This window comes from Arvicola amphibius, chromosome 5, assembly GCF_903992535.2.
Source record: "Arvicola amphibius chromosome 5, mArvAmp1.2, whole genome shotgun sequence".
NCBI classification, from domain to species: Eukaryota; Metazoa; Chordata; class Mammalia; order Rodentia; family Cricetidae; genus Arvicola; species Arvicola amphibius.
The window spans coordinates 24,282,257-24,309,144 of NC_052051.1; the positions used below are offsets into that span (position 1 = coordinate 24,282,257).

General features: G+C 45.5%; 1 protein-coding gene and 1 non-coding gene across 4 annotated transcripts; both read left to right on the forward strand.

Annotated features, from left to right (window-relative positions):
• The first annotated feature begins 264 nt into the window (after positions 1-264).
• Fkbp1a (FKBP prolyl isomerase 1A) lies at positions 265-20,458 on the forward strand. Of its 3 annotated transcripts, none has more exons than XM_038331641.1 (5): positions 288-454; positions 527-574; positions 16,565-16,677; positions 18,328-18,492; positions 19,039-19,383. In XM_038331641.1, exons 1-4 carry the CDS (start codon positions 418-420, stop codon positions 18,454-18,456), a joined length of 327 nt encoding a protein of 108 aa, XP_038187569.1. In that variant the 5' UTR covers positions 288-417; the 3' UTR covers positions 18,457-18,492; positions 19,039-19,383. The 3 variants fall into 3 exon arrangements, with proteins under 3 accessions (XP_038187570.1, XP_038187569.1, XP_038187568.1); XM_038331640.1 differs by lacking the exon at positions 19,039-19,383 and adding an exon at positions 19,390-20,458 and having other exon boundaries at positions 293-454; XM_038331642.1 differs by lacking the exons at positions 16,565-16,677; positions 19,039-19,383 and adding an exon at positions 19,390-20,458 and having other exon boundaries at positions 265-454.
• An 801-nt stretch (positions 20,459-21,259) lies between these two features.
• LOC119816011 lies at positions 21,260-21,365 on the forward strand. Its single transcript, XR_005285668.1, has one exon. It is a non-coding gene; the product is annotated as a U6 spliceosomal RNA (small nuclear RNA).
• The last annotated feature ends 5,523 nt before the right edge of the window (positions 21,366-26,888 follow it).

The window sequence follows — 26,888 nt, forward strand, 5'->3', positions numbered from 1 at the left end:
AACTTGGTTCCACATACACAAAGCCTACTCACAGCTATCATCCTTACAGGACAATGAGTTGAGCAGAAATGTAAAGCATCTCTAAGTGACCCGTTATTACTGTCATTATCAGAAGCACAAAAACGCAGAGTAAAACCGGCAGCAGGCAGCACAGAGAGGCTTCCGCCGCAGCTGCATCCGGGGTCTGTGGCCCGCGGACTTCCGGTCCCTCCGCCCAGCAGCCGGAGCTTCCGAAACGTGAGCGCCGGGCGCAAGCAGGGCGGGGCGTGCAGTGTCCTGCCGCGCGCGTGCGCAGGCGACACGCCGTAGGACGAAGCCGAGCCGCTGAACCGCCGCCAGGTCCGCTCCGGCTGCACGCCGCCCGCCGCACCGCCGCCCGCGTCCTCCTCCTCCTCCGCCAACGCCGCCGCTGCCGCCATGGGAGTGCAGGTGGAGACCATCTCTCCTGGAGACGGTGAGTAGACGCCCGCCGCCCGCTCCCCTGCCGCCACGCGCAGCCGCTCACCTGCCGTCTGTCTCTCCTCAGGGCGCACCTTCCCGAAGCGCGGCCAGACCTGCGTGGTGCACTACACGGGTGAGTCGGGTGGGGCCGGGCACTAGGGGTGGGGGGGGGGAGAAGCGGTGGCTGGAGGTCGGGGCGTGGCGGCCGCGTGGCCGGCGGCCGAGGCCTGGGCGGTGGCCGCGCCCCGAGGGACAGGCTGGGCCCGCTGGGCCGAGCGGGGCTTCAGGCAGGCGCAGTCTGGGTACCCCCTGAGCGGTTCGCGGACCCCCAGGGGCTACAGGGTCCCCGCTGCCCAGACGAGGAAACTGAAGCTGGGCGAGCTCATAGCCTGGTGGAGGTCAAACGCTCCCTGCAAGGTTCCCTTAGATTTGAACAGTTTCCGAGGCCTGATGGATACCTTCTCCGTGCTTTGGGCGGGGCGGGGGGGGGTCTCCCTTCAATAGTAGAAGGGGAGGTAATTCCTAGTCTGCCCAGCCACCCCTTCCCGGGAAAACCCTTGAATTCACCTTTCTGGGACGGGTGGGAAAAGACCCACTTGCTAAGTCGTCATTGTGGTTTCACGTGCCCTTCAGGAAATAGATAATGCAGGATCTCTTTTCTCTCTCTTTGACCCATTTGTAAATCTTAGCCTGGGTAGCAGTGATTACCTGACCAAAGGATGCACCATGGCATTCCCACGCTCCCCTTTTTAGGAGTAGAGACCTTTCTCACCCCCATTTTAAAAATAAAGGAAACCGAGGGGTCGTGAGTGCAGTGCACAGTAACTAATATTTTAAAGACGTGCACACCCGCCAGAATTCAAGTATCAAGACTATTAGGGTTGTTGGCCCTGGGACCATCTTTTACTCCATGCCCTTACAAGGTCTTTCTGGGTTGGGGAGGGGGAGGGTAGCTGGCTGTGACTTCATAGCAAGGCTGAGTGGTGTAGCCACAGCTGATATGAATCGACTTCCCTCCCCCTCCTTCCCTTCTCCCACCCTTTCCTTTGTCCCCCCTCCCCATCCTTCCTCTGTTTCTTCTGCTTCTCCCTCCTCCCCTCCACTGTCACCACCCCCACCGTTTTTTCTGGCTGATCTGGCCAAGCTGTTGAGGCTCAAGTTGCCTTCTCTCCCTGATCAGGGGAGGATCCCTCTCCTGAGGGGAATGACTTACTGGGAAGGGGAGAAAGGCAATGCACAGCCTCCTTTCTCTGCCCCATTATTTCTGTGACTTCTTGAGTAGAGAAGTGGGCAGGAGATGGAAGGAGTTAAGGGCCAGAACCTTTGAAAAACTGCCAGTGGAAGGAATATTGAACTCCATCTTTGGGTAGAACCGACTCTTGGTCATGAACAAAAACCGCGTGTAGCCGTTGTGGTAGGGCCCCAGCCAGCACTTTAGTCTGGGAGGGCTAGCAGAGGAGTACTTGTCAGCTTAGTCATCTCTGATAGCCAGTTGAAAGAGAATATTGTTCTTTTTTTTATATTGTTGCCCTTTTTTTTTTTTTAAACTGTGTGTTTAAGGCAGTGGTTCTCAACTTTTCTAATGCTGTGACCCTTTAACACAGTTCCTTATGTTGTGGTGACCCGCCAATCATAAGGTTACTTTTGTTGCTACTTTATAACTACTTTTGAATTATAATGTAAAATATCTGTTTTCTAATGGTCTGAGGCAGCCCCTGTGAAGGGTTGTTTGGCCCCCAAAGGGATCATGACCCACAGGTTGAGAAACACTGGTTTAAGGGGTTAATGGTGTGGGTGAGTAGGCAGTGCCCTGAATTCCCATGGTTGCAGTAGCCGCACTATAGTGCCTGACTGCATCCGTCTCTAAGACTGACCCTCATCCTTGCCTAGCCTATGTTTTGCTGCTGCTGAAAACCAGGTACCAGCATATAAGCAGAAATGATTTGCTGTGCCTCTTGGTGAACTCGCTCCATAGTGTCTGGAGCCTTTTCCTAAAAGAACAGATGGCTGTGGGACCCAGAACAGCATCAGGGCTCCTAATGCCTCTTCAAGTCTGTGTTCTCCATGCGGGTGGCACCCACCCACATGTTCCCAGAACAACAGCAGGACCCTGGCGCGGATTAAAACAAAAGCTTTCTTTTTTATTTCATTTTGATAAGCTCCACAAAGACGCCTTAGTGAGAAGCCAGCTGTGCCTCGCACTCACAGAATAGGCTGTTCTCCTGAGGGCGGGTGGCTTTGTTCCCAGGAGGCTTTGCCACCAGCCTCCCAGGAAGAACCTGTTTGAGACCTGTGGGGGCGTGAGAGAAGGGGGTAGAAGTACTGTGTGAGATCACATCCGTAGCATGAAGGCTTTTAAGTCACTGGGAATAGAATCCATTTTGAAGGAACGGTGAACAGAAGAGGTTGCTTTTTAAGATTGGAGGAAGAGGATCTTCAAAGACAGGAAGCCCATGGAGTCCCAAGAAGGGAGGAGAAAGCCTCTATTTCTCAACTCTGGTGTTCTCTTGCTGTTGCTGTTGGAAGTCTTTGTGCCCATGCTCAGTTTTTCTGTTTCCTTCTGAATGTCTGGCTTAGACCGTTTGGCTGAGTGACTGAGAGGAAGAATGTGAGTGACTCAGGTGTGAGCTGGGTGAATACTCCTGATGATGCGAGTTTTAACACAGGTGTCTGTTTCTGCTGGTTTAGAATGGGTCCAGAGAAACAGGAAGGAAGGAAGGTGACCAGAACCCCCCACCCCTCAATCTTGAATGCCAGGGATGAACCCCAGGACCTTACTGGTAGCCAAACATTTCAACTATTGGGCTGTATCCCAGCCTCAACCCCAGTGATGTTATAAATGCCAATAAGGGCTGACTTAGTGCTATGTTAAAGGTTCCTCTGGTGCTTTCTGTGACCTCTGCCAGAGCACAGCGTTAGTATGGCCTTGAAGGCCTCTGTGGTGCCACTGAGGATAATTCAGTGATTGCTGCGAGCTGAGACCTGAGGGAGGAGGTGGGATTGTAAGCTACACATTTAAGTCCTTGAAGACCAAGTAGATTTCCACAACCCCTCCCTCCCTGTTTCCCACAGCTGCTTCGTGGTTGCTGTGAGGCTTATCTTGGTGCACATCCCTTTTTACTCAGCCACAGCAGGCAGCGTGCTTCCCATTGTGAGAGCAGTCTCAAGTGGATTGAAGGGATTCTTCTTTTATCCTCCTAAAGTGCAGCTAGGCGTGTTGTCCTTGGGATGAGGCTTAGCCATCCCTAAGATCTTGGTGTCCGGTGGAGAAGACGAGTTCCTTGGCACTACCTCAGGTCTGACTGGGGCTGTCAAATCTTCCAGGGCTGGTCTGGCCCATTGCCTTTAACTTTTCTTTAGCTTTCTTCCCTCTTTTCTGCATATTTGACTCACTCCTTACCAGCTGTTTTAGTTTGTGAACTGATGTCTGGAGGGAAGCTCATGTTTATCTCTCAGGTGATAGTCTTCTAGTGTGCATGTCTGTCACAAAACTGGAGTTGTTGGCAGAGTTGTGACCACATGCCTTCACCTCTGCAGCAATAAGGCAGGCTCAAGATGTGGCCAGTGAAAGATTTGATCTCAAGAGGGGGTACCAGTATGACGACATTGTGACATGTCAGGTAGTCAGAGACACAGTGGAGAGAGTAAACCAGAGAGGGATGGGGAAGGGAGTTTTAATGTAGAGTTAGAAAAGGGCCGGGCCGTGGTGGCACACGCCTTTAATCCCAGCACGCAGGCAGAGGCAGGTGGATCTCTGTGAGTTCGAGGCCAGCCTGGTCTGCAAGAGCTAGTTCCAGAACAGGCTCCAAAGCTACAGAGAAACCCTGTCTCAAAAAAGGGGGAGGTAGAAAAGTCCTGATGAGTGCCCTCCCCTGGCCTCCAGCATCACGCACAGTAAGTTTGGTAGTGGACTCTGGCCATCTGGAGGAAGAGTTCTTGTGCAAGGCCCAGGGCCTGGAGTGGATTGTGTGAAAGAGTGGTAGGCAATAGGAGTAAGGGCACTTGGTATGTTGCCATAAGAACACTCTTCCTCTGGGTCAGGTAAACATGCTTTGAGCTGACATGGATTTTCACCCTCTCCCTCTGGAGGATATACAGTACTCTGGTTGTATCACACATGTGAGAGTGTTGTAGCCCAACCTGTTGGTAGAAGTAGTGCTGTTAGGCTTGCTTCTCAAGGATGGACATCCTTTGCTGGGTTTGTGTTCGTCTCTTCAGTCAGTGGGCTCTGGGAACTTAATTAAATTGTTGTTTTTCTTTTGGCTTTTGTATGTTGTCTGTAAAACCATAGTAGTAGCACCTTGTGAGCAGAGGCATGTGGCAGCTATGGCAGTGTTCACCCTGTGCTTAGATTTCTTATGCTCCATGTACCAGATACCTTTGTGGTATCTAGAGTAGGAGCAAGGTTGAACTGTTGGCTTGGCCCCAAAACTCCTTGGCGTGGTCAGACTTGGATGCATTTAAGATCGAAGCAGTTAGAAGCCCTGAGCTGGAAGCATGGTGGCTCATACCTTTAATACCGGCGCTCAGGAGGCAGAGCAGGTGGATCATTATGAGTTTAATGCCAATCTGGTCTATCCTAGCAAGTTCCAGGCTGACCAAGACTACATGGTGAAACCCTGTCTCAAACACAGAAGTTGGAAGTGGTTGGCTCCAGCCAGGATGACCTCCTGTTTCCCAGGTGGAGAAATGGGTGTGCAGAGGAGATGGTGGGGAGTGAGTGCCCATCTACAGCCACACGGTGTGTGCATGAGGAAGCCGCTTGGCGGTGGTAGTTGAGAGTGGTGCAGCTGGCCTGTGCTACCTGGACAGGTTAGGGTTTGCTTCTCGCAGATTTCCGTAGCTTGGTAAGGTGTTAGCAAATGAAAATAGACCCTGCTATAGAAACGTTGCTTTCCTCGGGCATTGTGAGTCCCCAAATCAGTTACATAAGTACTGATAGCTTCCTTCCACAGGTAAGGACAGCGGAGGCTCCTTTGTCTTCCCCAAAGCATGTTTCTCCTGTCATGCCACTAATTATGGAGAAGCCTTTCAAAGAAGGAAAAGTGAAAACAGCCATATGTGTCCCTGAGTGCTTCTGCCTGTGTGGCACAGGGGTTGCCATTTTGTTAAATGTGCTGTTACTGTCCACTCTGAACACATCCATAGTTCTAGAACCAGTGCTTAGTTGGGCCATCTTTTTTGTTTTGTTTTGTTTTTCTCCCCCCTCCTTCCCCAAGATAGGGTCTCAGTATGTAGCTCTGGTTATCCTGGAACTCCGCTGTGTAGACCAGGCTGGCCTTTAACTCACAGAGATCTGCTTCCCAAGTGCTGGGATTAAAGTTATACACCACTATTCCCAGCTTAGTTTGAAATATCCTTACCTCTGAAGGCAGGAGCCTCTGCTAAGGATGAGAGCATATTCCTTACTTTCCTTCTTGTGTACAATGTACAGTGATCTGCTGGTATCCCAGACCAAACTCAGTGAAATGACCCCAGTTGTTCTGGCTCTTCTGAGAGTCACTCACTGCAGTGGGATGGGCTGTGTGCCTTGAAATTTGCACACAGAAATCTTTCTGTCCTAAGAGCTCTGACCACTCAGGCAAGCCTGTTTTTTTTCTTTGTTTTTTTTTTTTTTTTTTTTTTTTTTTTTTTTTTTTATTTTTTTTTTTTTTTTTTTGAGCTCAGAAGTTTCTTGATGGGGGTGGGGGTCCCTCTGTTCCTCTGCTTAAGTGCTACCACATTTGCCTCCACTCCCACATTCCTACTACTGTGGTAGGTGTGTCTGTTTCCTTTAGGCTAGAAAGAGAAAGTACTTAGAGCTCAGCCTTTCCTCTATTAATCTGTGCTGGTGTCTGAAGGTGGAAGAGAGTCTTGGGACATTGAAATCCCTGTAGGGCAGCCCACACCTGTAAGCCAGAACTGCCTGGAAGAAATGGTACCTTATCTTAGGTGTTCTTCCCTCAGGCAGGAAAGAAGAAAGAATTATCTAAGTGTGTCTGTGTGCAAGAATTTAAGAATGAAGGAAAACACAATTCCTACCCTTGTCGATTTTTAGCTATAGTGGGAAAGGTATAATTAATGCAAAGATGTATTGCTCATTAATGCTAAGGAGAGGGTCAGGAAAGGGTCAAGATTTTAAATGGCAAAGACCTCAGAGAGAAAGTGACTTTTGAATAAATCACTAAAGGATTTAGGGGATTAATCTACAGGGCTATTTGATTAGGGATTCAGAGCACAACAGCAAGTGCAAAGGAGTGGGGTGTACCTGATGTAAATGCAGTCTGTAAGGAAGCAGAGAAGTATGAGGGAACCGAATCAGCAAGATCAGAGAGATGGCAGCTCTTGTGAGCTACTCTAAGGATTTTAAATTCTTTTCTCAGAGAGATGCAGAGCCAAAAGAAAATAAGGTCTGTTTGTATTTTCAAAGGCTGTGTCTGGCTGCTTGTCAGGCTTATGCTGAAGGGAGAGCAAAAGCAGAGCAGGGAAGTTGGAATGGCACAACCAATCTGGAGAAGTACACCCTAGAGCAATGCATTTTGTCTCCAATGTGCCACTGTTTATATTGTGATTAACGTGGGAACTGAGAGACATGCTTACCTGTGTTCTTCAGAGTGTTGCACAGTGGGTCTTGACTCTGAAGACTTGAATCTGTGTTTCCTCACAGTTGGACCTGCCTAGTGGACTATGCAAGTGGTGGGATAGACCTCTGGCCATACCATTCACCTGTGGTAAGAAGCAGCCCAGAGCAGGAAGGTTATACTGGGAAGCAGTCTTTGGGGACTACAAGTGGGCTAAAACAGCTCAGATACTTGCTGATGAAGAGCCGTTGCTTTTTCTTTGATTATGGTGTTTTCCCAACACCAATTTTGTCTTTGTTTTTTTACAATAAAGTACGGTCTATTGTGAGGAGTCTCTCATTAGTGGCAGCATTCTCTCTGTCTTTTCTGCACTGCTCATTGCATGCACTCAGCTAGACTGATCTAGTCATACCTATACTTCACTGATCTGCATGCTGTTCATTTACATGATCAGTATGACCACGATGACTGACTTAGGAAACATACAGCAGACTGCTCCCTTGTTCCCATTGGTGAACTTAAAATTCATGGAATGTTGTCTTTCTAACACAGAAATTATGCAGAAAGAGGTTTGGGAAGTTTCTATATCTATAAAGAGGGAAGGGAAACAGATCTGTCCTCAGGTCTGTCAGTACTCTGATCCGCGAAACCTGAGTGTTTAAAGGTCTGCAGACTGATTTGCCTTTGGATGGCTCCCCCTTCCATTCAACAGCTGTATTAGCTGTGCTTCAGAAACTCACCCTGTTTTGGGCTTAGCAAGCCCTTCTTCTCCCATTGGCAAATGGCAAGAACTTTGCTTTGGTTTTGAAGGTTTTGAGATGTTTGGGTTACTTGATGGTTTTATGTGTTTTAAATAGAGGGGTTTAAAATTTCCCCTTTATAACTTCCTTTATTTTGGTCAATGTAAAATGCTACTTGTAAAAACCTCATATAAAGATTATTGAGTGCTGTGAGTGAGCTGTCATTACAAGTACTGAATTGAGTCTCTTGAGTCTCTGTCATGTTCCCCACCCAGTAGAGGGCTTACTGGGACTCTGCCTCCCACAAAGCAAAGTAGTCTGAAACAAATAATGGGCCTCATGGATTTGAGTCTTGGTTGTGGGTCTTCACTGTTGGCTTGAGCCTAGGGCACTTTGGTACTCTGCTTGGTAGGTGCTGCCCATGTCTTTCCTTTTGCCAATTACTTGTAAATAAAAGCACACTCCAGAGTTGGGTGTTACTGATAGATTGCTTGCCTAGCTTGTGTGCGGAAAATACATTTACATCTTCCTCCTAAAACTCCTTTTCCCTCAAGGATTTGAGTCTGATTTCTCCCAACAAGAAGCTGCATGGGATAGAAGTGGCATAGGCTTTGTGCAGCGGCAGCCTTTATTCCTCCTGTGGTCTTGTGCTTTACATTGAACACCCCCAATTCTTCTCATTTTTCTCACTGATTAGAAAGTAAAACTCTTAGAAGCACCCCTTCGCTGCTGTTGCCATATAGGGAAGAAGGGCTAAATATGGAAGCCTCCTGCTTGTCCTGTCCTGCTGGTTCTTCAGTCAGGCAAGTGGAGCCAAGGGCTGAGCCACATGCCACCACGATGTAAGAGTCCAGGTCTGCAACCTCTAGCTGAGGTCAGCTCTGAGTGCTGTGAATTCAGGCTGGAAACGGAGAAGCTGCCGCTCTCAGTCCACTCTCAGTCTTGAGGTAGAGTTTGTGTTCAATCAGAAATGAAAGTGACCACTGCTGCGAGCAGATCCGTGTGGCCTTGAGAGTAGAAAGCTTGCTGTGTGTACACTGTAGCCTCAGTTGCCTCATTCCTACTGAGCCTGCTTTTCCTCTAGGGAATTCTGGCGCAGACTTGGCAGGTGGTTTCACTGCTCAAGAGTTCCAGGTTCCAGTGACTGGGGCTCCAGAGTAGAAAGGGATGGAACACCGCTGAGACTCAGCCTGTCCCCTGCTCTGTGCCCAACTTCCATTCCCTGTGTGGAACAGGAGCTGAGCATATGCAGAAGTTAATAAATGCCACTACCTACTTTTTTCCCTTCTGTCTTTGCCTAGGCACTTTGTTGATCTAGCTGACCTCAGAGTACTCTCCCCCGGCCTTCAGTATAGATGTGCACCTCCATCATCAGCAACCTACTTTCCTTTTTAAAGTTTTGTTATGGCACAGTTGTCATACAGTAAATGCCAGATGTTTAAAGTGTCCAGTTTTAACTGAGTGTAATGATTCATACTTAAGGTCTTAGCAACCTGGAGTCAGAGGCAGGAGGATTATGAGTTATTGCCAGCCTGTGCTGTACAATGAAACACTGTCCTAAAGACCACAGCAGTGTACAGTTTAAGTCCCACTAAAATCATTTTGAAGTTCCTTTCTGTCTCCTTCCCTAGCAGCTAATGTGCTTTCTGTCATAGAACATAGTTTACAGTTTTGTTTTGAGCCAGGGTGGTTAGACTCTGTGCAGACCAGGCAGGCCTTGAGCTCACAGAGATCCTCCTTTCTCTGCCATCCTGGTGTGCTGGGATTAAAGATGTGCACCATCACATCTGGCTCATTTGTGATGTGAAATTTCCTTACAATGGTACTATGTGTGTTTATTAGTCTTTTACTGGTTTCTTTTACTTGGTGTAAGTGTTCAAGATTCTTCTGTCTTCTTTGTATAGATAGTTTGTTCCTTTTTGTTGCTGAGTAGTTTTCTGTTTATATATCCAGTCATCATTTGGGAGGTGCTTGGGTTGGTTCTTAGGGTTTGACTGTTAAAAATTGCTCTGAATGATTGTGTAAGAGTCTTTGTATACTGTCATATTTCTAGGATAATACTGATACAGAATGGCTGGGCCATATGGAACACAAATGTTCACACTCAGGTCCTAACAGAGTAGTTGACTCTATTTTATATTCTACCAGAAGTGTGTACTTGATGTGGCCAGTCAGTATCCCTCCTGATGGTTTTAATTGCACCGTGTAATGACTAAGAATATTGAACATCTTTTCATACGCTCACTTGCCATCTGTGTACATCTGTGTCAGTGAAGTATAGGCTCAAAGCTTTGTCTCAGTTGGCTTGTTTTCTTAGTTTGATCATCTGCTGTATAGTTGAACTTGGCCTTTGAACTTGGCTATCATCCTTTCTCATTCTTGGTAGTTTTTTTTAACATAATTTCTTTATTGATTCTTTGGGAATTTCACATCATGTATCCCAATTTCACTCATTTTCCAGTTCCCCCATATCCACCCTTCACCCATGCAGTGTCCCCCTCCAATAGAAAATTTTTTAAAAAAATTAAAGGTCAAAAGAAAAAAAAAAACCTCTTTGATCCACAGTCTTTCCCACCTCTCCAACACTTTCATTCATCCTAGTGGCACTGGGAGCTTTATTTGCAAATGTTCATTGCAGTGAGTCATTGGCCTAGTTCAAGGCTTCTGGCTCTGTCTGGTACACCATCATCACTGGACCTTCACTGAAACTCCTCTAGGATATCTCCAAGTAATGGCGATCCTGCGGGAGTTGTTCCACAGGACCAGTTCCTTCATGTGCTGCAACAGGTCATAGATGAGTAAACGTTACAGTGGGCCAACCCAAGGCCCTGGATGGTAGCTGAACTGGTTAGTCTGGGCCATTGGGGCCGTCCCCTCAGATGAGACAGAGCCAGCTCTCCTATTCCCATGTCATCAGGACCAGTTCTCCCAAGTGTGTGAGGAGGCACTGAAGGGTGGGGCAGGCTAAACGTGGCCCTCAAATGTCATCACACATGGTTCCAAGGGTCCCCTGTGGTAACATAGACTACAGGTGTCAGCATAGACCCCAGCTGCAGCAGGACCACAGACTCAGACATGGCCCTTGGCAGCAGCTTGGGCCCATACGTCACCATGACCCTTGTGGCAGCTCTGGTCATTCAGATCAGTATGACCCCGGTGGTAGCATGGCTCTTGGACATCGGCATGATCTTGGGTAGCTGGCCATACCCCAAGCATCCACATGGCCTTTGGTAGTTAGTGTCAGGGGCCATGGTCCTAGACATAGTCCTCCACAGCAGCCAGGCCTGGTAACAAGAACCACATCTGGTAGTTCTTTAAATACTCTGGGTATATAGAATCTTCTTCCTGGTTGGCTTGTCTTTTCTAAAAAGGTTGTTTTTTTTTATGTTTACACTTTTTTAAAGTGTTTATTGCATATGCAGTGCTCTGTGTATCCATGTGCCTGCAGGCCAGAAGAGGGCACCAGATCTCATAGATGGTTGTGAGCCACTATGTGGTTGCTGGGAATTGAACTCAGGATCTCTGGAAGAACAGCCAGTGCTCTTAACCTCTGAGCGATCTCTCCAGCCTCAGTTTGTTTTTTGTGACAGGGTTTCTCTGCATAGCCCTGGCTGTCTTAGAACTCACTCTGTAGACTTGGCTGGCCTCAAACTCAGATCCTCTTGCCTCTGCCTCCTGAGTTCTAGGATTAAAGGCCTGTACCACCATTGCCTGGCTGAAATAGTTTTGAATGAATTTCAGTGTTTGGTTTTTTCTTTTTTAATGACATGTGCTTTTTGATAATATACCTAAGAAATCTTTGCCTAGTCTCATATTGTAAGGATTTCTTTGCTCCATGTATTCTAAAGAATTTTGTAGGCTTGGTGTTTACATTTAGGGCCATGATCTATTTTGAAGTTTCACTTGAGGGCTAGAGAGACAGCTCATGACTTAAAGAGGTACTGGTGTCAGATCCCATGTAAAGTGGGGCATGATAGCATATAACCCTAGTGCTCCAGCAGTTAGATGGAAGATCAAGGCAGAGTCCTTGGAAGCTTGTAGGTCAGCAAGCCTGTAGTTATGAAACAGTGAACAAGAGACTATCTCAGACAAGGTAGATGGTGAGGACTAACATCTAAGGTTGTCCTTTGACCTCCGTTTGTGTACTATGGCACAAACATGAACACACACAGACACGCACACTCCCTCTCCCCCTCCCCCCCGCCAAGATGAAGTAATATTTGATAGAGTATGGGTATGTATCCCAATTTTCTAACTTGTATGTGTTGAGTAGGGAGTTGATAAGAGGTGGTGTGTTCTGTTGACTCTTGCTGCCTTGAAGACCATCCCTGTCCCACCTCAGAAAATGCCCAAGGATGTGTGTGAGCTGGAGCCACTGGAGGCTGGCCTTGCTTATCTCCCTACTTTCAGAGATTACTATGTGTCTAATGTCTTACATCGGTTGTTTCATAGGTATTGTGGAGAGAAGGGTAGCTGGTCGGATGGCTATTCAGACAGTACTTGGTGGAAAGTGAAATCTGCTAGCTGTTTTCCATCTGCTCTCAAAGCTGAGCAGCATAATTCTCAGAAAGCTGCATGCACACTCAAGCCTTCCGACATTTCTGCTCCTCTGTGTCTCTTCCTTCTAGAACCTCTTTGTCCTTTAGCTTGGGCCCATTATGACACTCACTCATCCCTTACCTCTAGGGATATTTATGTAGCCTTTAGAATTTAATTATTGAGCTGGAGAGATGGTTTGGTAGTTAAGTTGCTTTTCCAGAGATCCTTAGTACAGTTCCCAGTAACCACATGGCAGCTCACAACTGTCTATAATGGAATCTGATACCCTCTTCTGGTGTATATACATACATGTAGTCAAAACACCCTTATACATAAAATATACCCTTTTTTTTTTTTTTAAAGAATTCAATTTTGGGGGAACAATCCTTCAGCCCCAAAGAATACAATACCTCTTACCCTCACTTCTCATGAAAACAAAATAGATACGCTTGACAGGAAATGACTATGCGCTGGCATAGTTCCCCTTCCTTAGACAGCAGCTCATATGAAATAATGTAAAAGAATAAGGCATTGATCCTGTTTCCTGAGCTAATAAGGCCTTTGTCCCTCTGTCCCACATAAATTTAAGATAAGGGAGTTAGACATCCCTCACTGAAGACAGCCGGCAGAGAGAAGCTGTGTCCCTCTGAGCTTCCTGCCTGCTACTAGTCAGTTGAGCCAACTCAGGCAAAGCAGTACTAAGTTCTTTTGAAAAGGGAATAGTAATTATACATAAGTTACACGTGCTTGTTTGTGCACATACCGTGTAGGTGTTGGACCCCAACATAGACGCTGGTCCTCTTATCACAGGTCAGGGAAGCGCGTTGGGTCTTCTCATGGCAGCATTACATTGGAACGTGCTGAGTAAATCAAACGAAGCTTCGTCTCACACAGGTTGTGCTCAGTCATAAGTATCCAGAAATACTACTAAGTAAGAATGCAAAGCATCCCACCCCCCCGGTTTGGAGCATCTGTAGCTGCTCCACAGAGAAACAGAAATGTCCCTTTTGTAATTGGCCCCATATAGACATAGCCTTTCCCATTAGGAGTGTTTCCTGTCAGAGGCATATTTTTAAAAAGTGATGAACCTGGGCTGGGTGGTGGTTGCACATGCCTTTAATCCCAGCACTCAGGAGGTAGAGGCTGTCGCATCTCTGAGTTCAAGGCCATACTGCAGCCTGGTCTACAGAGCAAGTTCTAGGACAGGATCCAGAGCTACACAGAGAAACCTTGTCTCAAAACCAAAAAAGGAAAAAAACAAAATAAAACAGGTTGAACCTGAGAATGGGGAGATGGCTTAGTTGGTAAAGCACTTGACTTGCAAGCATGATAACCTAAGTTTGGGTCCCATCTAAAGTTTAAATGATGCTATGACATGCCTGCAATCCCACCAATGGCCAGATGAAAAGATAGAGGCAAGCAGATTTGTGACGCTCCTGGTGAGCTAACCTGCTCTGCTTGGTAAAGTTCCAGCGAGACTCTCAAACCAAAGGAATGTGTCTAAGGAATGACTTTGTGTTTGCATAAAAAAACATTTTTTTCTTTTATAGTGGTGAACCTGTGCTATAATCACACAAGATCCATAGTATAAGGACAGCTCCTGGTATACATTCTGAAATTTGGAGGGACCAGACAAGTGTACAGTGACATGTCTACCGTGTGTCAGTATCAGAAAGATTATTTGTATTTAACTAGAGGTCCTCTGTGCTCTAGTTATCCCTCAGGTCTTGGCAGCTGCTATATTTTGTTGTTGTTTTGTTTTTTCCTGTTTCTATAAGTAATACCTTCAGAACACATTTAATCACCCCAAAGCAAAAAAATCCTTGAGAGACATAATTTGGGACTAGGTCAGAGTATTGGTGACTGAATTGTGTTTCTGACCTCAGAGGTCACCATTACATCCTTACACAATTTTGTAAAGGTCGAGTTGGTTGTCTTCCTCAGTTCTTTACCTTATTTTTTGAGATAGGGTCTCTCATTGACCCTGGAGCTGATTGGCTATACTGGTGGTTAGGAAGCCCCAGGATCCTGTTTTTACTCCCCAGTCTGGGAATACCCACGTGTGCCATCCTGCCCAGTCCTTTTACATCCATCCATCCATCCATCTATCTGTAAGTGAGGTTCTCGGGGATTGAACTTTATGCTTATATAACAGTGACTTTACCAACTGAACTATCTCCCACCCAGGAGCTTTATTCTTGGGTCTTTTTCTGTTACTCAAAATGTGTGACTTTCTAGGAAACTCTGATAGACAAAGGAAATAGTACATAAGTCTAAGACTCATACTGCCCTGTGTGTCTGCTCTTCACAGTCTAGAACTGGTGTAGAGAAAGGCTTAGAGTGGCTCAGTCTGTCTTTGGGACTGGACTATAGCCGCTCCTAGAAAGTTGATGCTGCAGCTGGAGCGGGCGAGGCCCTGGGTCAGAACTATTTCATAGCCTTGGTTCAGGCACTCCTCCGGTCTTGTTTTACTCAAAATATTTAACTGAATTTTTTTGTTTTTGAGACAGGGTCTTTCTATGTATCCTTGACTGCCACAGGCTGTCCTTGAACTCTAGAGTTCTGCCTGCCTCTGCTTCTTAAAGATAAATTATGTTTCATGTATGGGTGTTTTGCCTAAATGTATATCTGTGTGAATACCTAGTGTCCATAGAGACCAGAAGAGGGCTTCAGATCCTTGGAAATAGAGTAAAGGCTGTTGTAAGCCACTATGTGGGTGCCATGTCCAGAGGAAGGATTCTGAGAATCTTGGCATTTCTTTCCCTAACTTCAGGCCCAGTTGGGTGATTGCTGTGACTGAACTTGAGCTAGCAGTGGGCATGTGTGTGGAAGCTGACCTCCTTGTTACTGATAGAAAGACCATTCATAGACATGCTCATTAGTTGCTCGTTAGTTCTTCTATCAAGTGGTATTCTGGTAAAAGAGTAAGCTAACTGTAGTCTTAAGGTGCCACCTCCTGTTTCTCTACAGACTTAGAAAAGGGGTAGGTCCTGTTTTCCTCCGTGTCCTTCACCCAGTCTTCAGGCAGAGTGAGGCCCTTCCCAGGACATCCGCCTGGACTCCTGTTCAGGACAGCAGCCTCCACCCTGTTTCCTATTTGGTTAAAGTCTAGAAGTCTGGTGATTGTGATAACGCTTTCAGTTCATCTCTTGTTTCCTCAGTCTACGGCCAGGGTTGACATTGTTTTTCAGGTTAGGATTTTTATCAGGGTTTCTACCCCTATAAACACATACACATGCACAGGAGAATTGTTTTTTAATGGGTCTTTGAACCCTTATTACATTGCATATCAGTTCTGGTTCCACCACTAGTTCCCTCCAGCCCGGAGTTGCATTGTGAGAGCCTCAGGAGCTCAGGGCCAGCTATCCCAGCTAACTGATGCTGGCTTCCGGAGAGACCCATGCAGGGATGTTATTGAAAAGGGAGCTGCAGATGTCTGCCACAGATGTCTACTCCTCTGTTCTCACGGTGCTCACTCTGTGATCTCTGTTGCTGGGATTCCCCTTTCATTGTGTTTGCCTGACCCTTGGGAAAGCAGTCTAGTAAAAGGAATATGGTGTGAGGGTTTTGAGCAAATTACCTCACTTCCTGCCAGAGGTTCTTCTTTAAACCTCTGGATGTGCTGTGAAGACATGAGCTTCAGCAGTGGCCTGAATGCTAGCATGTTTCAGTTCCCCTAGTTATCCAGGATGTTATTTGCTACTTTCTCAGGATGACTGGCAACTCAAGAGCTAGCCTGTACTCAGGTTCCTGGTTTTGTTGTTTGTTTCTGATAAAACAGTACTAGAGTGCTGGGGAAAGCTGTCCTCTCTGTTTCCCCATGGTACTGGGAGGATTTTCCTCTCTAGACGAATGCTCCTTCACCTGCCATGGAGAGCAGCAGTGCAGTCTTATCCAGCCATGAGAGCAGGGTTGGAAGATGCTGTGTACTTGTTACATGTGTACTGTGGCAAAATTGGGGACTACTTCCTCTTGCACTGGAGGCCCTTACAGAGCAAAGGAAACCACATTACCAATTGAGAAAGTCCATGGTGCTCTAATTCCAGAGCAAGGTAGTTGCTATGCCTCAGAGTGAGGTAACAGACTACATGGCTTCAGGCCAACTGCATAGCTGCCCAGTGAGGCCACAGGAAATCCTCCAGAGATAACACAGTTCTCCAGGCTAGAACCTGACCCCTAGCACACTGGCGCTGCTGTGAGGATGGGACCTGTGCTGCTGCTATTTGAACTGTTCTGTGTCATTTCTCTTGGTCGCTCGTGTTAAAACTGCACTTTTTTTTACAGGGATGCTTGAAGATGGAAAGAAATTTGATTCCTCTCGGGACAGAAACAAGCCTTTTAAGTTTATGCTAGGCAAGCAGGAGGTGATCCGAGGCTGGGAAGAAGGGGTAGCCCAGGTAGGCTCTCCTGTGCCTTGTTTCCTGGCATCTGCCTAACACGGCACACGTGACTCTCTGGGAGGGTCATTCTTGCTTCCTTTGCAAAGGTATATTTTATCTGCATGAGGACTGTTTCCCTGCATGTATGTATGTATACATACATACATACATACATACATACATACATACATACATATATATTACATCTGTGTCTCGTACTCTCAGAGGTCAGAAGGGGATATTGGGTTCCCTGGAACTAGAATTAGAGATGGTTGTGAGCTGCCATGTGGGTGTTGGGAACTGAACCCAGGTTCTCTGCAAGAGCAGCCAGTGCTCTTACTGTTGAGCCATCTCTCCAGGCCCATCGGGTTTCTTGTATAGTTTAGCACATTTTCATTGCCTTTACCTGCACAAAATTGCCTGGAGTTTACTTTCTTTCATTAACTTTGACCATACCTGAACATGAGCAGACCCATACAGCTGAATGCTCTCTGTGGGGCATAGGTGCTATAGTTCAGTTAACCAAAACCCTAATGAAGGCCAGTTGAGTCTTTCCCAGTATTTTGGTAAGCAATACTGCATACCTGTCTTGCAGTCTTCATCTTACCATGTGTGCAGGTATTACTGAAGGGCAAGTTCTATAAAGTAGGCTCAATTACAGCCTTTGTAGGATTAATTCATCAGGCAGTGAAGGTGTCATCAATCTTCAGGTCATTTGTGTATAACAGAGAAGGGATGGAGGGAAAAAGGGACAGGTTGGGGAGGCAGATAGCCCCTCTCCATCTCTTGATGCTGGTTTGGCTCCATGTTTCCAGGTACAAGGTCCTGCTATACAGGTGCAATTTTAGAAGATTCTGTTTTCGTCTAACAGTATCATGGCCATGTTTCCTTGTTGTATCTTAAGCCCACTGGGATCTTTCTGATGACTAATCCACTGTATGGGAATGTGTATGAGGTCATTATCCTTTGTCATGGGCATATATAGGTTGTTAGCAGAATATCCTAGAAAGTAATATTGTTAAGGAGATATCCTTTTAAAGATATCTTCTGTTATTTAGTATAAATATATAAATATTTTTACAAATGATAGCATATTATATGTTACGTTGCCTTGTTTCCCATAAAAATCAGTCATTTTTTAAGTGTCTCACTATAAGAATGTACATATAAATGTGGCAGTGAACACCTATAATCTTAACTTAGGGCAGGAGTATTACTGTACAGAATGGTAGACTGTCCTCAGTCGAATCTGTACTGTATTTGTTTAAGCTTTTTTTTTTTTTTTTTTAAAATCCAAGTACAGTCAGCCTTCTGTGTACAGAGTTGCCACATCCTTGGATTAAATGAAAAAAGTGCATCTGTATAAACACATGCCTTTCCCCCTTTCTTAATTGTCCAAATAACACAGCATGAGAACTATTTGTATAACATCAGTAAGTCCTAAAAAGTCAAGAGGGGTTTTTAATTGCCATCGGGTCCCATCTAGTGTTAACTGCCAGCCTCCCAAGTTTTTCACAGTATGGGTGCTGCCTGCTGGATGGGCAGCTGTAGTCACTTGAGTGTCTTGGTCAACACTGTTCAGGCCAGGGACACCCAGGAACCAGCTTGGCTTGTGCAAGGATTGGGAGTTTGTCCACCTGAGTTTAATCCTTGTTTTTTTTCTCACAGATGAGTGTGGGTCAGAGAGCCAAACTGACAATCTCCCCAGATTATGCCTATGGAGCCACTGGGCACCCAGGCATCATCCCACCACATGCCACTCTGGTTTTCGATGTGGAGCTTCTAAAACTGGAATGACAGAAGTGGCCTCCTCCCTTAGCTCCTTGCACATGGGTAAGAGTACTTAACGCTGAAGTACTTAACTGCTGCTCTGTTGTTAGGCCCAGTGTTTGGTAGAAGTGAGGACAGAAAAGACTATAGAGCCCCTCTCTCCTCTCTGGGACAACCCATCATTGTGAAAGCTGGTCATTCTAAGAACAAGATGGCATGTGTTTCTGAGGCGCTTGTGGGGATGGCAGCTGTTTATATGTAGCTCTTTGAATTCTTTGAATTAAGTTCCTAGTGCTAGCATTTTAGACATTTAGAAGTAAAATTCTTTCTGGCCTTGTTCTGTCCTGTTCTTCTAGAAGCTAGTAAGAAAAATACTTTTGAAAGAGTAGTGTTAGCGTGAACAGCCTCAAGGAAACAGCCTTGAGATCAGGCAGTCCTAGGGAGAGACCTTAGGGTCCTGAGTTGTTTTCCTGTCTCCTCTTTCATTATTAGAACATTAAGCTCAGCATACTAGTAGTATGGCATTTTTCTTGTGACTTTTAGGATCTCTTTACACATTAATTTCACCCTTCCAGCTGACCTAGACTTTCCTGTTTGTTCTACCCCTAGAACCCAGAGGCCACAGCCAGGGACTGAATGAGGATGCTTTTTGGAACCTCATTGTGTTGTCAGCAGCATCGGGAGTGGGAGGGGCGGCCTCCTTCTGTTTTTAGCAAGCTAAACTTAATGTTAGGTTACCAGGAGAAAAGCCGTATGAACCACTCATGGCAAGTTGAGCACAAGAAGGTTACTTGCCGGGAAACTGAGTCAATTCATCAGCTTTTTCCAGCTGTAAGAAGTTGCCTGGCCCAAGACCTCTCAGCTGCTCAGGACGGGACTTGACATGATAGATAATATTGTGACTGTCCACGCATAGAACAATGAGTTACTGGAACTCACAGATTTTCTGTCCCCCAACAGATCTGCCATGGAGGGATCTGGTACCTCCAGACGGGTGCACATGAATCCATGTGGAGCTTTTCCTGATGCCCACCACTCTTTGTATAGACACCTACCCGACTGAATGTGTTCCGTCACTCGGCTTTGCTTCGGACACCTCCATGTCCTCTTCCCTCTCTGTATGTGTGTTGACCTAAACTATATGCCATAAACCTCAAGTTATTTTGTTTTGGGGTGAAGATTCAATTTCAGTCTTTCAGATCTAGGTTTCCAATGAAGTATATTGTCAAGTATTAACAGCACAAGCGATGGGTTAACTTTAGAATAGGAATTGGTGTTGGGGGTGGGATTTGCAAGAAATTTTATTTTATTTTATTTTAATTTTTTGGATGAAAAAATTATCTATTATATATTAAGACATTCTTGCTGCTGGGCTGCAAAGCCATAGCAGATTCGAGATGCTGTTGAGGGCTGGATTTTTCTCCAGTGTGGGAAGTCCTGTTAAATTGAAAGCCCTACCCAAACTGAAGTGGGAAGGATGGGAGCGAGCCTTTGACAGCCCTCCCACCTTCTGAAACCGTCTGCCTTGTACAGCAGGTCCCTTCATTGCTGTGTTAGACACTACAGTCCCTGTCCCTGGGTCGGCAGGGACCTCTGAAGCCTTTGCGACCTGGCTTAATTTGTTTTTCATCCTGTGGTTTTTCTAATGGATTTTCAGGACTTTTGTAATCTTGTAACTATCCAAGCTCCACTTCCTAAATTTTAAGAACTTTAGTGGAAAGTTAAATTGAAGGTGCTGTTTGTAGACTCACCACCCAGTGGACGCCCAGTCGTCACTACAAATCCTTGAGTGTTCTCTAAGAAGATGATGCTGGTCATCACAGCTGCAGCATCTCCTGGGTTCTGATGCTTGGCTCTCTCTGCTAATCTCGGCTTCCTGGCTTTTCCTCCCTCAGTTCCTTCTCACCCTCTGCTGTCCTGTGTAGTGATTTGGTGAGAGAAAGTATGCTTTTGTCCCCTGCCCTCTGCACCACATATGCGTTTCGAGTTTTATTATTGCAATAAAAGTGCTTTATGCTGGCTTTTCTCAGCTCTGTGTCATGGTGGTTGTTTGCACGGTGTCTCATGCCCCTTTTAGCATAGATTGGTAGGTATGTAGGCTCCAGGTTTGTTTTTTTTTTAATATTTATTTATTATGTATACAATGTTCTGTCTGTGTGTACGCCTGAAGGCCAGAAGAGGGCACCAGATCTCATTACAGATGGTTGTGAGCCACCATGTGGTTGCTGGGAATTGAACTCAGGACCTTTGGAAGAGCAGGCAATGCTCTTAACCCCTGAGCCATCTCTCCAGCCCCTCCAGGGTTATATCTTGACAGCCAGCATAGCCCTTGGCCGTGTTGGTGGGTGGGGACGGTAGGCTAACTCAAAAAAACTGCCTGGGACCTGCTAGGCCAGTCATGGGTCCTGGCCCTCCTGTCTCTCACAGCCTTTAACGGTCTGGGGTCACAGAGAAGTAGAGGATCCACCCTGCTTTCAGCAGAGAGTCAAGCTGAAGTTTTATAAGCAATTGTGTAAATGAATATGGAGAGGATATAGGAATTTAAATGTGTGTCTTTCATGGGATAGTGTGGAAAGACTGCCTTGTTATTTTCCTGTCCTATCCTCTCCGTTCCCCTTCCCCCGTCCTGTAGGTGCCAGTAATGTTTCTCTTACTGAGAATTAACGCTGATCATCAAGATACCCCATAATACCCTGACAAAAACCTTTATAATTGCCCTGGAGTTGGACGTAGTGACAGACACTTTTAATCTCAGAAGGCAGAGGCAGGTGGATCTCTTGAGTTCCGGGCCAACCTGGTCTACACATGTCTTTTTAAAAAAGAAAAGAAAGTGCTCGCTTTAGCAGCACATATACTAAAACTGGAACGATACAGAGAAGCTTAGCATGGCCCCTTGGAAGGATGACACTCAAATTCACGAAGCGTTAAAAAAGAAAAGAAAAAAATTTGTTCTGCTTAGTCATTTTAAATACAGAGGTTGTCAAGCACTGGAATAATGGTTGGTTTTCTGTTTTTTTTAGCATTCATGTGGAGGTCAAAGGACCGCTTACAAAAGCCAGTTTCCCTGCTTATCTGGGTCCTGGGGAATGCAGCACCTTCACCTGTCTTGCTAGTCTGAATAATGGTTTTTAAAAATACTTTCCTTAAATTATTTTAATTTAGATTTCTAGAGTAATAGTCTAGAGTTACATTTTAATTTTTCTCAGTTATTTTGTCAGATTTGTCAAAATAGTTTTGGTGACTACCTATTTGTTTAAAAACTGTTGATGTTGGATACATACCTTCTTCTGTTACATTTCACTTCAGTTCCCCTAATAAATATAGAGGGCAGTATTTTGTTTACATTTTTGTGCCCCATCAAGATCACTGTCATCCCAGAGTGTCATGCCATTTCCCACTCAGGTCCTACTGTCCCCAGAAATTTTTTTTTATGTGTGTGTGTGTGCGCAGAATGTATACAGATGTCCTGGAAGCCAGAGGAGGGTCTTGGATCCCATAGATTATAGTGACAGGTGGCTAAAGTACTGGCTACTCTTCCAGAGGACCCCAGGTTGATTCCCATCACCAACATGGTGGCGCACGTCTGTCTTTAACTCCAGTTCTGGCCATTCCAGTGTCCTCTTCTGGCCTACATAGGGACCAGGCACCAAGTGGTGTATAGACATGCATAGATAAAACATCTAAAGGTTTTTTTTTCTAAGTGCTAAAATTAAAGTGCCAAAGGTAGCACTCCTGTCTTGTGCCCAGAGTGTGTACCCATCAAAGGCTGGGTTTGCCATAACTGTGAACTACGTGGCACACATACCACTGTGGCTTTTGGAAAGGTAGAAGAGCATTCTGATACAGGGTCAGATCTGCCTAGTGATGGACACTCCTAAATTAGCATCAATTCTAATACTCAAAAGCAATGCTCATCCAAGGTTTATTAAGGAAAGTAAATCTGGTTAATCGCAGAGTGTCCTGTAATTATTATGCCAGTCCTGTGACCCATTGCATGCTGGGTACCAAGAGTGAATGCAATGCAGCCTGAGACAGGGCAGTGCGGCTGCAGGCTCTTAACCAGTAAAGGGAACCAACAGGTGAGTAAATGGTGGCAGACACCATGAAAGCAGCAAAGGGCAGGGAGTAGTCAGTGGACCAAGAATGAAGGCCCTAAAGGCTGGTGGCAGCAATGAGACTTCTGTGCTCCTACCTGTCCTGGAACTTGCTCTGTAGATCAGGCTGGTCTCGAACTCAAGAGATCCACCTGCCCCTGTCTCCTGAATGCTGAGATTAAAGGGTGTGGCATTCCTGGCAGAAGTTTTTTTTTTTTTTTTTTTTTTTTGGTTTTTCGAGACAGGGTTTCCCTGTAGTTTCTAGAGACTGTCCTGGAGCTAGCTCTTGTAGACCAGGCTGGCCTCGAACTCAGAGATACGCCTGGCAGAAGTTTTTTGAATGGTACTGAAGTAGAGTGTTTTCAGCATCTCACCTGAAATAATGGGCTTCATTGGAATGTCAGCATTCTGATAGACAAATGTGAACTGAGATTTTGTTCTAGTTTGAAGCCAATACAGGACACCAGAAGAGTCAAGTGAAAGGAAAATTAAATGAAAAATAAAGTGGAGATGAGAGCACAACTTACCAGGTCCTTTGGAATATAGCTACAGCTGTGGCAGATCCAAGAGCACAGCCATAGCTCCGCACTTGCATTAAAGACCAGTGCGCTTCAAGGTCCTAGAGAACTAAATAATCCAACCCCCCTAGCAAAATGGCAAGAAATAATAAAGAACATGCAGAAATTAATGAATTGGAGACTGAATACACAAAATCAATTTGAGTTTGTTCTTTGAAAGAGAACGGGACTGGAGAGATGGCTCAGTGGTTAAGAGCACTGCCTGCTCTTCCTAAAGGTCCCAGCAATCACATGGTGGCTCACAACCATCAGTAATGAGATCTGGTGCCCTCTTCTGGCCTGCGAGCATATATGCAGGCAGAATACTGTATACATAAATCTTTAAAAAAAAAAAGCAGAAAGAAAACATTAACAAATGCCCAGCTAAACTAACCAGGAATGTTAAAAGAGGTTCTTAACGTAGGTAAGTGACTCAGACCCACAAAAAAGAGCTTCTGACAGACAATGCAGTTAGAGCCGATAAATAGTATGCCTTCCTGGTCCTGTAAATAACAGTTGGAGTATATGAAGAGGGGCATATGAAGAGGGGAGGGAGGGTGAGCAGCTGTAAAGTACTTATACTCCAGCAAACTGGCCATGTCCAGTTTTAATGATACGGTAGCATATTTTTAACAATGCTTCCTATAATAAACACTAGTCTTTAAGAAAGCTCACGTGGCAAGATTCCAATCTATGCTTGGCCCTAGTATCAACTCAGCCTTGTGCAGTTTCAGGTTGGTGACAGTTTGGAACAGCTGATTTGACCTGGAATAGTTCCCCTGTCCTCTGCTTTCTGCACCTCTGCATTTAAACAACTGGAAAGCCTGGTGTCAGGGTACACATCTATAACCAAAGCACTTCGGAAGTTTAGACAGGATTGCTGTGAATTCGAGTCAACAAGACATTTTTCAAGAAAAGATGGGGAATGTTGGGTGCTAGGAAGATGGCTCGGGTCCAGAGTGCTTGCTGCTTTAAAGGATGACCTGGTTTCAGCTCCCAGCATTCACTCACTTGATGTAGGTATGTCTGCTATCTGATGATTTCATTGGTTAGTTAATAAAGAAACTGCCTTGGCTCATTTGATAGGCCAGCCCTTAGGTGGGTGGAGTAGACAGAACAAGAAGAAGGAAGTGAGACAGATGGCTCAGACAATCGCCATGCCTCTCCTCTCTGGGTCAGACTTGATGAAGCTCCGGCCCAAGATGGACTTACGCTAGAATCTTCCCAGTAAGGCACCACTTCGTGGTGCTACACAGATTACTAAATATGGGTTAAAGCAAGAGAGAGTTAGCCAGTAAGAGGCTGAAACTAATGGGCCAGGCAGTGTTTTAATGAATAGTTTGTGTGTTGTTATTTCGGGGCATAAGCTAACCAGGTGGCCGGGAGCCGGGCGGGACGAAAAGCAGGCCTGCCTGCAGCTCCTCACTACACTCACTATCATCTGTTACTAGTTCCAGGGAATCTGACACCTTTTTCTGGCTTGTGCAGGTTGGTACGTGGTGCACATACATGTATGTAAGTGCATACTTATGCATAAAATAAAACTTGAAAGAAGAAAAACCTGGGTTGGAAAGAATGAGCATATGTAGTTGTGAGGGACATTTATAGCCTATGCACTGTCCCTCTGCGAGTCACACAGGACCTCAGGCTCATTCTTAATGTGTTTTCCCCTTTTGTGAGGAGAGACTTAATCGTTACGTTGCAATGCTGTGTTTATGGGGAGTGGAAAAAAGCCTCAGTTTCTTTCTGTGCAAGTATAAGGAATCTGCGTTTGATCTCCAGAACCCACATGAAAAAGCTGGGCATGGTGGCATGCATATGTAACTCCAGTGAGGGGAAACAAGCAAGCAGATCTCTGGGCCCCTGCCAGCCAGCCTAGCCTACTTGACTAGCTCCAGTTCAGACCCTGTATCAAAAGCAAGGTAGATGATACCTGAGAGACAACACCCAAGATTGCTCAATCTCTGGCCTATACATATAAACATGCGCCTACATGTGTACACGCACACACCACAAATAATACTGTTTGCTTATTTGGTTATTTTAGACTGGCACATTGACAATTACAAGAAAAAGTTATTTTCTGGCCATTACTATGTTGTGTAGAGAAGACGGGGTGAGGCTACTAGAGAGAGATCAACTGCAATGTCAAGCTCTGCTCAGCCCTCTGCTCTCCTCTGAAACTTACTATCAACACCATAAGGTGGATGTCAGCCTTTTTTATAATGGAGAGCTGCCAATCAGTAATCTGGGAGAATGAGGTAAAGTTGAATGATAGAGTGAGAGAGTTTGAACCTGACTCCAGAATCAGTATCAGAAACACCAAGGAAATGCCTTGAGGCACACACAGCAGGTGGCTAGGAAGAGTTTCTTGGATCCAACAGACCAGGTTGGGATGGGTGTATATGAGGAAGAACACCAAAATGTGAGGGCCGGGGCTGGTGACACGGCTCCTTAGCAAAGAGCACCCACTGCTCTTCTGGAGGACCTGGCTTTCGTTTCAAGCATCTATACAGTGACTAACAACCAGTTTCAGAGGCTGAAGCATCTTCTGGACTCCATAGACAGCTGGCATGCACGTGGTGCATACACATGTAAACAGAACACATTTTAAGAAGTCATAATTTTTTTTTAAAGTATAAGAACCACAGTGAGTGGGAAGTACACTTGAATGCATTGGCACAGGGGACTACTTCCTAAATATAACCCCAGCAGCACAGACACTGAGAGAAACAAATGGGACCTCCTAAAACTGAAAAGTTTCTGTAAAGCAAAGGACACGGTCAACAAGACAAAACAACAGCCTACAGAATGGGAAAAGATCTTCACTAACCCCAAAATATACAAAGAACTCAAGAAATTGTACACCAAAAGATCACATAATCCAATAAAAAATGGGGAGTATAGACCTAAACAGAGAACTCTCAACAGAGGAATCTAAAATGGCTGAAAGGCATTTAAGGAAATATTCAACATCATTAACATCAGAGACATGCAAATCAAAACAACTCTGAGATTCCATCTTACACCTGTAAGAATGGCCAAAATCAAAAACACTGATACACCTTATGCTGGAGAGGTTGTTGGGAAAAGGGAACACTTCTGCATTGCTGGTGGGAATACAAGCTAGTATCCCCTTTGGATATCAGTGTGGTGATTTCTCAGGAAATTAGGAAACAACTTTCCTTGAGACCCAGTAATACCCCTTTTGGGTATATATCCAAAGGATGTTCAATCGTGCCACAAGGACATGTGCTCAACTATGTTCATAGCAGCTTTGTTTGTCATAGCCAGAACCTGGAAACAACCTAAATGCCCCTCGACCGAGGAATGGATAAGGAAAATGTGGTACATTGACAAAATGGAATACTACACAGCAGAAAAAAATGTTGACATCTTGAATTTTGCAGGAAAATGGATGGAGCTAGAAAACATTATTTTGAGTGAGGTAACCCAGACCCAGAAAGACAATTATCACATGTACTCATAGGTGGTCTTTAAACATATAGCAAAGAAAGCCAGCCTACAGACCACAACCCCAGAGAACTTAGACAACAATGCAGACACTAAGAGAGACTTACATAGATCTAATCTACATGGGAAGTAGAAAGTAGAAAAAGACAAGCTCTCCTGAGTAAATTGGGAGCATGGAGACCTTGGGGGAGAATTGAAGTGGGGAGGGGAGAGGCAGAGAGGGGATCAGAGAAAAATGTAGAGCACAATAAATATCAATAAAAAATGTAAAAAAAAATAAAGTATAAGAACCACAGTGAGTGGGAGCAGAGCTGCTATTTTGTCCCTGTCCCTA